The sequence below is a fragment of the Lipotes vexillifer genome, unplaced genomic scaffold (genome assembly GCF_000442215.2).
Source record: "Lipotes vexillifer unplaced genomic scaffold, Lipotes_vexillifer_v1.1 scaffold419, whole genome shotgun sequence".
Taxonomy (NCBI): domain Eukaryota; kingdom Metazoa; phylum Chordata; class Mammalia; order Artiodactyla; family Lipotidae; genus Lipotes; species Lipotes vexillifer.
This window is the reverse complement of record NW_006786333.1, coordinates 1,752,914-1,765,452: the sequence shown is the minus strand read 5'-3', so window position 1 is coordinate 1,765,452 and position 12,539 is coordinate 1,752,914. Positions and strand designations below refer to the sequence as shown.

Genomic DNA, 12,539 nt, shown 5'->3' with positions numbered 1-12,539 from the left:
TGCAGGAGAATTCAAATACTGTGCTTTAGAATATATCAACCTACTCACCCAGACAAAAAAATATCAGGGACTGGTTACTAGTAGAATGGTGACACAAATACAGTAAGCACATTTCTTTCATACTGTTGATGTGCTGGGCACTGTGGTAGGTGCTACATGGTTTATCCTTCAGTAATTCATTCAAAAATATTTGTTGAACTTTTTCTTTATTCTCAGTACTATTCTTGAGGCTGAAGACACAGTGTGAACAAGACAAAGCTCCACCTTTCCTGGAGCTTACATTCTAGTAAGGGAGAAAGGCATAAACACGTAAACACACAAGCCATAGTTAAGATTATTTTAGGTAGTGATGCTTGAGTTTAAAAATAAGCCTGGATGAGGAATTCCTTGGCAGTCCAGTGGTTAGGACTTGGCACTTTCACTCTAGGAGCCCGTGTTCAATCCCTGGCTGGGGAGCTGCATTGTGCAACCAAAAAAAAAAAAAAAAAAGATTAAAAAAATAAGCCTGGATAATGGAGACAGTGACAGAAGATGGCAAAGGAGGGCAGTGGAAATATTAAGGGGTCAAGGAAGGTCTCTCTGGGGAGGTGGTTTGAGGTAACACCTGAAGAAGGTGAAGGTGTCATCATGCAAAGACCAGGAGAAGAGCATCCTGGGTGTGGAAATAATATAAATTATTATATTATATAATATAAATCACATCAGACAACAGGAAATGGAGATATGGCAGTGTAATTAACAGAAAGAAAAAAAAAGTAGAGGCATCACACTCCCTGATTTTAAACTATATTACAAAGCTATAGTAATCAAACAGTATGGTATTGGCATAATCTTGTACAGAACTCTCTGGTAATTACATATTAAAGGTCACCCCAGGAGCTTTGTGGAGACAGGAATATAGAGGAGGGATGGAATGAGGGATGTAAAGAGTTACAAGTGTGCAGCAGGAACTGAAGAGAGATGATGGTGGCTTTGATGAAGGGGGTGGCAGCAGGGATGTTGAGAAGAGCTAGGATTTGGGACATCTATAGGAGGAGATCCAATAGGACTGGATGCATTGTAGGGGGCAGAGAAAGAGGTGTCAAGAACAATCCTTGAATTTTGTCTTGAGCAGCTGGGTGGAAAGCACACCATTAATTGAAAAGGCAAACCTTTTCTTTAAGACTGACTTTACTATAACCAGATCACAGATGAAGAAACTGGGGCTCAGAGAAACTAAGCCAATTTGCCCCAAATTATCCACCTAAGGAGTGGAAGAAGCAAGTTCGAAGCCAATGACTCCAAAGGCCATATTTTAAACACTGCTCAGTACTTCCTCCTACCCAAGGAGTTCCTTCATCCTTAGCCAGCCAGTGGATGGAAATCATGGAAAGTGGCTCTGGTGGAGGGAGGAGGACTTCTTGCTGATGGGAAGGCTTTCATTGAACAAGAGGGAGAGGAGCAACTTGGAAGAGTAACATTTTTTCCAGTGAATCATATTAAATAACCAAAGTGGCTTATACCCAGTGTCAGGGTAAATGGAGATTGACAGGTAATAAAAGCCCAGTAATTACTGGAAAATATCAGACTGGAAAGGGCAGAGATTCTTGAAACCTGCAAAGCCATTTAATATATCTTATGTTTGCTCCAGACCAACAATCAGCTCCCAGAGCAAGACGGGTCTCATTACCAAATTAATGGACATTATGTTCTGAGGTGGCTTTCTCTCTGCCCAATAAATCAGAATTTTTTAAAGCGAAGCCTGAGATTGCCGGGCTGCAAATGTTTGCAAGGACGTCCCTGAGTGTTTTAGGTGTCAAGTTAAATTGGACTTAGCCTTTTCTGTTCTTTTAAGAAAGGCTCGGGAGGCATCAGCTGGGTCGCAGGGAGAATGCCTTCTGCTCTTGCTCTTCGGGCTGTGACAGAAATCAAACCTGGATTCCCTGAGCGTGCTTTCTCAAGCAGGAATTGCTCCTGTCATTGTGGCCCAAAGGAGCAAGTTGTGATGAAAGTTGTCATTCTCCCCTGTCCCCTGATTGTGGGTTTTTTTCCCCGGGAGTCGGGGGTGGAAAGAGAAGTTCACTCACACCTTCTAAAATATTCTAAATATCCCCAATATTCTAAAATATTCTAAGACATTCATGAGCCCCCAGTGAGTTGCAGCCACTGTCCTAGGAACTGGGATGATGCATTGCGTGGGCCCGTGTGTGTGTGTGTGTGTGTGTGTGTGTGTGTGTGTGCGCGCGCGCGTGCGCGCACTCCCTCTAGAAGCCAGCCCACCTGCCCCCATAGGCTCCTGTGCACCGCACTCCTGGGGCCTGGGCTGCTGCTCTGAGCATCAGTGTCCTGGAGAAGAGATAACTCCTCCGTGCCTTGTAGATTTTCCTCAGCATTTTTCACTGCACAATAGCTCTAATGACCTTGGCATCAAGCTCTTACTGGGGATTAATAACCAGCTGGGTTTAATGGCCCTTACTGTGTCCTGGGCCATTTTCCCAGTCAGCCATTAATTGCAAGCAGTGCCCTGGGCTCTGGCCATTGTGGTTCCCTGGGTTGAGTGGCCCTGAGGCAAATGGCCCAGCCTCCTTCTCTGCAGACAGAGCTTCCTCTGTGCTCTTCCCTGCTTCTCTCCGTGGTATTAGTACATAGGGCTGCAGGAGAATTGTTGGTTAGGGCATCACATCATGTCTTCTTTGTATATATGGAGGTTTTCTCAGAGGACTGAGAAGCCTGGAGGTTGGCTTTCATTCACTCACTTATCAACCCATCAATCAATTTAGTATTAATTGAGTGCTGTACATAGGTCAGGAAGCCAGAGAGATTACCAAGGTTGGAGTAACCTAACACGGGTGTCCATGTTTCCTACAAAGGGCGGAACCCCTCAACAAATGAGTCTTTAAGGAAAATGTCCCCAAGAATCAGGGAGGCTGAATACTGTGAGAAAGAAGTAGGAGAGAAGGCGTAGGTAGGCAGTGAGTCCACCAGGAGCCACCTCCCGTCTCCTGTCCTCGGTAGAGTTTTATCTCCCTGGCCTGCTGGCAGAGCCCCAAGTTCACCTTCCCATGCTCCGTGGAGTGATTCATCAACCCAGCATCTGAGTGTTTAAGGGAAGAACATGTTCAATACTACATCAGGAATCTTAACTCACCAAAGGCACGAGTATTTTCACCCATGTCATTAAGACACTCAGGATGATAATGGTACTTCGATGTGCAGGAACATGGCTGTCTCAGGGGACTGTAAAATCCCAAGAACCTGGGTCCCTCAGTTTGTATAGTCCTTCTGCCTCCCAAGATAACCTTAGTCCCTCTGAATGCAGGAAAGAGACTTCGTTTCTGCCTTTGGAAGTGATTCAGCCTTTGGTACATGCTCCTCTCAACTGCAGGAAGTGTAACATTGTTTAGAAGAGCTATTGTCACTTTATTGGCACCACTTACCGAAAGGCACTTAAGGCATAATTCAGACTTAGAACTTTTTTGCATTGTTTGGTGCAACTGTACAACTCAAAGAGAGGATGCTGGTGCCTGAGGTAATCAATACCTCAGAGCTAAGGCAGGTGGGCAGGACTCATGAGGGAGGGCTTTCTGGGACTGGGTGGATCCCAGCATGTTCTGGTGGTGCCCAGTAATCACAGAGGGTCCGTATGGCACAGTCAGGAACCTTGGCCTTCCCTGAAAGGGTGTTCATATGCTCTGAGAATCACAGCAGAATAATTAATTATGGGGAAAGAAATGCTGGGACCTTTCTTTAGAATTTTTTCCCCAGTAAAAATGAGCACAATGTCTTGAAATTATAAATCAAACTGGAAAATTCAGGATAATAGTTCTAGGTGAGTCTGAGGAGAAAAAGCAGGTCCCAATGGCTTTCGGGTCCAGTGGAATGAAATTTTGCAAAGTGACCTTATTAAGCAAATGGACTGAGTTACACTGTACCTCAGGGGTGTATTAAGTGCTTAATAAGTGTCTGTTAAATGAATGAACGAATGAATATCATCTGGCCACAAGTGTCTAGTTGGCGCTCTCTTTGTTTTAGGGGTGAGAAAGTTAAGTACCCAATTTGTGATAAAGTCTGCTTTAGACCCTGGGTCTCCTGATCCTAATCATCATTTACTCACATGCTATTTGCAGACGCCCCTGTCATCTTTGTAGGAATGTTTTCACACGAGTAGAGGTTTCCCAGGATACAGGACTTTGGATGCTAAAACCCAAACAACCCCTAACAAACCGGGTTCCTCTTCTGCCTCTCAATATTCTCCTTAGTAAAACAGGGGTGACGATGTAGTATCTTTCTTACAGGTTTTTTGGAAGAATTAATGAAATTATATAAAAAGCTCAGAACAGTGCCTGGCACATAGAGAACATCAGAAATATTAACTAAGTTGACCCCTCTTTCCTTTGTGCCCCCAGCCCGGCTGTGCTCTAAACAGCCCCCTTTACTAACAGTGCGGCACAGCCCCGCATTGTGTCACATGTCATTGCACATCTCTGACCTACTGCCCCCCAGTAAAGTATAAACTTTGAGGGGCTCTGTTTTTCCATTCCATTCGCATTCTTGCTGCCCAGTACATTTGTCACCTAAGAGTAACTGGATGTCAAATGAATGATGAGAATTTGCAGTGGTAGAATCGCCATTTCATAAGCCCATGTGTCAATTAGAAACCCAGAGCGATCAGTACACACTGATGTGGTGCGTACCTACCATGCGCTCTACTCTGCCTGAAAAGCCCCAGAGCAGCCTTCACTTAAATAATGACGCCGTGCCACGTCCTATGGTAAGGACTGGGTTCAACCCCATGCAATTGCTACTTTCGCAGGTCAAATACTGGCAATTTTAAATGGCTCAACCTACCACTGTGTACATTTTAATTCTATCAGAGTGGAATGGGGCATCAATTATCCTCGGCTAAAAATGAGAAAAGTGAGACTTGCAGAGGTTAGTGACTTGCCAAGGTCCCATAGCTAACAGGTAGTGTAGACAAGCCTGGACCATCCTGTGTGGGTGCCCTTGGGGTGACCGCCCTTGGTTCTCTCTGTCTGGTTCGGAAGACAGAGCTATGGCTTAGGAAACTCCAAGAGTAAATGCAAGACTGTATGTACGCAGGACTAAATTGGATCCAGTTTTCTGAGACTGTGCAGGGAGCCAGTGCGTCCAGTTCAGAGTTAACAGAGAGGAAGGGCAGAGGCTCTGGGGAAAATCTAACGGTGCAACTGTCCTTCAGAACATTCTCGATTATCATTTTTTTGTGCACTTGCTGGGCTGGGCCTCCGGCCCTAATTACATTATCTTCAAACAGCAACTGAGAGATATTTCTCATTAAACATGAACAGGGAAATGTTTAACTTGTAAGAATGTAGGTGTTCAGAAAGTACATCACTGGTTCAGGATGTTGAAATGAGCATTGTCATTGGCGTTGTCCCTGGTGGGCACCATAGGGCCAGGGCTTCCACAGGGCGCAAGTACAGTGGATGAGCTTGAGGCTTTCTTTACATTTTTGAAGATGGACTGACTCAATTTCTCTCCCTCTCCCCTTAAAATGGGAGAAACTCCCCTAATTGTCATTTCAAAATTATGGCTTCTGAGGGGTTACAATTTGCATGTCTTTTCTCACATGATTCTTAGACGATGTCTATTTAGGATAAATATATTTGTACAGCATCCAAGAACACTGATACATGCTTAACTTCCAATAAGGTGAGTTAAGAGCATTAAAACTAGTGTCACAGCAAAGTGTAGTATAGTCTTTTCTTCAACTTGGGGGTAACTTTGGATTCAGAAAGACCTGGGTTTGAAAGCATGACTTCATTACTTGCTACTTATGCATCTTTGGGCAAATCTTTCAACAGCTCTGAGCCTAGGGTATCATTATTTGTAAAATGGCAGCAACAGCAAGCTTGCTGGGTTGATATGACGATTTGATCTATTAATATCAGTAAAGCCCAGAGCCCAGTGGTCAACAGGTCGCCGCTGGCTCTCTTTCGCTGTTGTCCAGTACTCCCTGTCACCAGTCTGGAAGAGAATGTAGGGGTGGATGAGGTAATAGCAGAAGGGATGTATTCTGGCACAGGAGGGAGAGGAGTGAAGATGGCAGCCCTCGGAGGCAGGAAAGTGACCTGCTGGTGCCAAGCGAGTGCTGCCGCTGATGCGACCCTTCTCCCCCTTCTTGCAGCCCCTGAAGATGCACTGCAGGGACTGCGCCCTAGTGACGAGCTCGGGGCATCTGTTGCGTAGCCTGCGAGGCCCCCGGATTGACCAGACCGAGTGCGTCATCCGCATGAACGACGCCCCTACGCGCGGCTACGGGCACGACGTGGGCAATCGCACCAGCCTGAGGGTCATCGCGCATTCCAGCCTCCAGCGAATCCTCCGCAACCGCCACGACCTGCTCAACGTCAGCCAGGGCACCGTGTTCATCTTCTGGGGCCCCAGCAGCTACATGCGGCGCGACGGCAAGGGCCAGGTCTACAACAACCTGCAGCTCCTGAACCAGGTGCTGCCCCGGCTGAAGGCCTTCATGATCACGCGCCACAAGATGCTGCAGTTTGATGAGCTCTTCAAGCGCGAGACCGGCAAAGACAGGTACAGAGGCGGGGGCAGGGGGTGCCCGGGGTCCAGGGGAGGGTGAGGAAATGTCCTTGCTGGCTGATTCAACAAAAGCAAAGGGTTTTTTTTTTTTTTTATGCTTATGTCAGATAAGCTCATCTCCTTAAGCTTTTCTTTAATTTAATTTTAAACCATTTTAAAAATTGAAGTATAATTAATTTACAGTGTTGAGTTAGTTTCAGGTGTATAGCAAAGTGATTCAGTTATAGAGATATAACTTTTATACATATTATATATACACATACATATATAATATATATATTCTTTTTCAGATTCTTTTCTACTATAGGTTATTACAAGATATTTAATATAGGTCCCTGAGCTCTACACTAGGTCCTTGTTATTTATCTATTTTATATATAGTAGTAGTTAATTCCAAACTCCTAATTTATCTCTTTCCCCCACTATCCCCTTTGGTAACCATAAATTTGTTTTCTAAGTCTGTAAGTCTGTTTCTGTTTTATAAATAAGTTCATTCATATTATTTTTTTAGATTCCACATATATGTGATATCATATGGTATTTGTCTTTCTCTGACTTACTTCAGTTGATATGATAATCCCTAGTTCCATCCATGTTGCTGCAAATGGCATCATTTTATTGCTAAAGGCTTTTGCTCAGTGCTTTTTGTTGTGACCACACTGCTCATGCCACCTATAGAGCTCATCGGTAGGGTCCTCCTGGAGCCTGGACTGCTGAAGCTGAATTTATAGGGCAAAGTGAAAGGAAGCACTGAGACATTTATGCAGATAATTCAGGGCCAAATCCCTACTCTGGAAGATGAGGCAACACTGCTCCTGGCTTACACTGGTAGTAAGTGCAAGATAATAGGTTTATTGCATTTTATTTTACTTGTGTGAACACTAACCAGAAATAAGTGTATAGGGTTATGTTTCTCTTTCAAAGGCAAATATTTATTCCGTCAACATATATTGACTGAGTACCTATTACTTTTCTGCACCTGGTACTGGGGATATACACAGTCAGAAATAAGGCAGATCTAGACCCTGCCCTCCCAGAATATAGTCTTAACAGGGCCAGCAGATATTCACCAAGTAGTGGCCAGTGTGCTAGGTCATGTGAGGGGAAGAAAACGGTGCTATGACCAGTGGGACAGAGAGACCTGCTGTAGTCTAGGACAAGGCTTACCAAACTGTTGCTTACAACTCAGTAATGGAACATGAAATGTACGTATTGAGTCACTGCAAGATTTTTTTAATGTAATGGAAAGAATGGAATAAAACAGACAATATCAGCATTCATCTCCTATAGTAAGTAAGGCAAAGTATTATTTCATGGGATAAAATTTGTCTCGGTTTTATACATAGAAATATACATATACAGGGTCTTCTTTTGAAGTGATAAAATTGCCCTGGAATTAGATAGGGATGATGAGAGCACAATTCTGTGAGTATATTTTAAAAAAACTAAATTACACACTTTAGAAGACTAAAATGAAATGAAAACCATGTGAGCATATATGCTCAATCATGAGGTAAAATGTGTTTCTGACTATAGGTCAAAATCTTTTGAAAAGCACTGGTCTAGAAGATGAGGGTGTGATGGAAAGACTTTCTCCAAAAGGTGTATTTAAGCTGAGACCTAGGCCAATAAGTATTTATCCAGGTAAAGAAGAACCTGAGAAGGGGAGAGAGAAACATCCTTATGGGCATAAGAGCTCGGAGGTGAGAGGACTTCCAGGGGTTTGGAGAAAAGTCCCTGTGGCTGCAACAGGAGTGCTTGGCGAGGAGTAGCCAGAGAGGAAGCAGAGATAAAGGGTGGGGAGCTGGCCAAATCTAGGTGAAGAAAAGGACAGCTATAGGTATTGAAAGGAGCAGTGTGGTGTAGTCCAAACACACAGCTCTGGGTTGGAATTCTTTGATCCTCTCTAGTTATATGGCCTTGGACAAGATATCTAACATTTCAGTAACCTCACATGTGACAAGGGCATAGTGACTAGGCCTCGTGGGACCAGTCTAATAATTAAATTTCCTCATTTCCTTAATTCTAAAATACGTATGTTTATAACTAATACACATTTAGTGATGTAATTTACCCCCTCCCTTACAAAACCTGTTCCTGCATCAATTTCTTATCTTAAAACTAAAGAGATACGATAAGTAAAGAATGTGAAGCACTAAATCCTTTTGGCTACAGCTTAGGCAGCTCATTATGAAGAACAGAGGCTTAAAGAAAGACCAAAGGTCATCATTCCCAAATTCTTTGCAGGGAAGAGCTTTCTTTTTAAATCCTTAAAACCTTGTGAGCATTTGAGGCCTGGTCCAGGCAAAAGCGGACATGGCATCTGATGGACTGAGGAGAGGTGGACCTGGCCACTGGCACTGTGGCCTCCTTCCCTGGAAGCCCAGGTGACTCCATGGTTAGCCCAGCCAGTAGATCACGTGGGGGATTCTGGTCGCCATCACATGCTGTCATGAAATCCAGTCACTTACTGTCCTTTAAAAACCACAAATAAGAAAAAAAACCCAGACTGTTGCTCATTTGAATGAGTTATTTAACTAAGAGAGCACTTTATAAGAGAAGGAGAATGAGGGAAGTTATTTACAGTTTCATTTTTTCTGGTTGGAAAATTCAAAATAAGTAGAAAGACTCTCTTCAATAGAAAACACTTCTCTCTTTTGAGTTTAATGGTTGTTTGCTAAATTTAAGTATTCCTGAAACACTACTGCAGTGTTAGCTATTTAGGATATTTACACATTGCTCTGGATCTTCTTAAGGGATTAAGTTGAAAACTTGGAGACTAGTCATTACATCCTTACATCTTTAGGAAACAATCTCACATCAGGACATAACCCACTCACTAAATTCATTAAATTCTGACCAGTGAAAACATTTTGCTCAATAAGCCTGTGTCCTTAGTGAGCCCAGATGGTAAGAGACAGATAAAATTTCATGGACTGGCTGCCAGCCTTCTCATCCATCTACTAGGATCCATGCAGTCCCCACACAGGGAATCACACTGATGGATTTGTAGGATGCCAAAGTACACTGTCAACTTTTAGAATCTTTCTGCCTCTTACCTTTAAGAAACTGTCTTAAAGAAGCTAATATTTTATTGACTCAATATTCTCACGTGTCCATATTCTTAATCTTCAGTCTACTCGAAGCTAAAGAACAAAGTCAGAAACAGCCCTTCACAACAAAACTATTTCTATAAACTAAAACACAAAACATTTAAGGTCTAACAGTATTGCCTCTGTGTACGCTTTTCTTGAAACCTAACAAAACAGTGGCATGGATTAAAGATACACAAAGTATGGAATATCTAATTTTGCAATCTCATAATCAGGACATTCATTTCAGGCTAATATTTTGAAGAAATGAGATAATTCAATAAATTTTGATTTATGGAAATTTCACCCTACTTAAAAGTGGAGAAAAAAATGTCTCAGGAACAATCTGCAATTAAGAAGCATGACAAATGACATAGATGGCCAAGTGGTATTCTTTGATATTAGAAAGTAACTGCACTTGAAAATAACTTTATAATTGAACAGGGTACATTAGGAAAATATGATTCAGAACCAATATTATAGTAATTAGATAAAAGAAGTATAAATGAAATAACTGCAGGAAGAATATTTCCATAGAGATTATAAATGAGATTCTGGTGGAGCAGAAAGGCCTTTAATTGTAATTTAGTGTGTACTATAGCATTATCAGCTCAGTGTGTTACTTCATCATATAAAAGAATATCTGATAATTTTCCCTAATTAGCACATGACAGCTCTTCATATTCCTTCATTACAGCTGATTAAGTGTAAAAACACTAGATATTCCTTTGTTGGAAAAAGAGTTCAAATCTTTTTAGAAAGACAGCACAAAGCAGTTGCATATCTATAGCATGTGATCCCAAAAGACTACTATTTCGCAAGCCCGGGGAATTTTAAGTGGCACTTTAAAGAAATGTTCACCTTAGTTTCTTCAGTCCTCCACTTTTTATTCTCCCCATTTTTACCCATTAAATCTTTTCCTGTAGAGTCTCATCCCCCTATATTTCAGGCTGTGGCTTGTGATTTCTACTACATCACACAAAAGAAAGCCAAAGTTGTAGGGAAGTTTCTACCACTGGGAAAAGCCATCTTAGTGTTTCCTACAACTCAAAAGCATAGGGACATGAGTGTGATTCTTGGATCAGGAATCTGGGGGTATAAGTAAGCTGTCATTCTCCTCCTGGGCTCCACATCATTCCAGTTATTCACTCTCCCAGTTTAAGTCTAGAACAACCTGCCATCTCAAGGTCACAGCCTTGGTGAAGACAAGGTCTAACTTGAGGCAAGGCACTGCCTTCTCTTCCCCTCCCCCATACAGTCAGCTCTGCTCTGTCCCACCTCCTTCAGTCCCAAAATTCTTATGAATTTAGAGCCCTGGTGAAAAACAAGGGGGATTGTTAATACCTATGTAGGCTGGAGGCTCCAGAATTTTCTAATTACAGTGAGTCCCCTGCATATGAACAAGTTCCGTTCTGAGAGTGTGTTCATAAGTCCAATTTGTTCGTAAGTCCAACAAAGTTAGCCTAGGTACCCAACTAACACAATCGGCTATATAGTGCTGTACTGTAATAGATTTATAATACTTTTCACACAAATAATACATTAAAAAAAACACAAAAAATAAAAAAAGTTTTTAATCTTACAGTACCGTACCTTGAAAAGTACAGTAGTACAGTACAACAGCTGCATACAGGAGCTGGCATCTAGTGAACAGGCAAGAAGACTTACTGACTGGAGGAGGGAGAGGAGGTGGGAGATGGTAGAGCTGAAGGATCGTCAGCAACAGGAGATGGAGGGCAAGCAGCAATGTCACTCACGCCTGATGCTGATGGCACAGGTTCCATTCCCTTGCTGGATTCAATTCTATCTACTCTCTTGAAAAAAAAAAATCCAGCGATGTCTGGGTAGTAGCTCTTTTTTCCTCATCATAGATGACATCCTGGGCTTGTAATAAAGATACTGTACTACTGTACTCTATACTGTACTGTACAGTAAAGTACACAAAAGCACAACCACTCGTAGAGGATGCATGCATGTGACTATGTACGCCAGACACGTGAACTAACTTATGCGATTGGACGTGCAAACGCACGTTCACATCTATGAAAGTTCGCAACTTGGAAGTTCGTATGTAAGGGACTTACTGTACTGCCCTGACTACTGATGATGGCTCCTACACAAGAGCCAGTAGCAGTGTTGGAAGGATATCAGTTGTTTTGTGTGTGCTAAAAAGCACTGGGAGTAATGGTTGAATTATTATTTCATTTGCTCCAACCTAGCAACCAAGAGGCGAGGAAGGGATCTTGATGTATCAACACACCAGACTAGATAACTTTTTATGATGTTCTCTCCTTTAGTCCTCGAAATAGCACAGGAAGATAGAGCTTCCCATGCTTGCTTTCTAGATAAGAAATCAAGGTTCAAAGAACAGCAATAACCTGCCTCAGGTCATTTCGCTGGTGAATAACAGAAACTAGTAAGATACAAATCCATGCTATTTCCATCTTGAGAATTTTTTAAATGTACTTCCTGGGATATTACTGGATCCGGATACAATGGAATGGAAAATAAAAATGAGTAAAGGAGTTAAGAACTAGAAAGTTGAAGCCACGAACTCAGGAATGACTAAATTACCCATTCCTGTCAGGTATGTGAAAAAAGACATCTTAAAATGCCTTTTTTGGTTGTTATTCCTTATGTGAAATGGAAATAATGCAAACTGCTTAACAAAAACTCTTCCTTTTCAAAGAGGGGTGCTATGCAGTGCAAGTAGAAAAGCTTTCCTGCGGCTCTTTCATTCACATCACATACGGTGCTATGGCTGGGCAAAGTCAGACAGTCTGACCTTGGGGATAAGGTGTTTGAAACTGGCTAATGATGCATGCCACAAGCACTGAAAAAAAAAAAAAAAGTAAATGCAGCAACCCCCGAAGAATTGAAATTAAT

At 42.4% G+C, this 12,539-nt stretch overlaps 1 protein-coding gene across 1 annotated transcript in view; it reads left to right on the top strand.

Annotated features, from left to right (window-relative positions):
• Positions 1-12,539, top strand: part of ST6GALNAC5 (ST6 N-acetylgalactosaminide alpha-2,6-sialyltransferase 5) — a 176,626-nt gene that overhangs the window by 150,544 nt on the left and 13,543 nt on the right. The window contains exon 3 of the mRNA XM_007458722.1: positions 6,146-6,555. Coding sequence (XP_007458784.1) covers positions 6,146-6,555 — 410 coding nt within the window. The remainder of the gene's footprint in view (positions 1-6,145; positions 6,556-12,539) is intronic.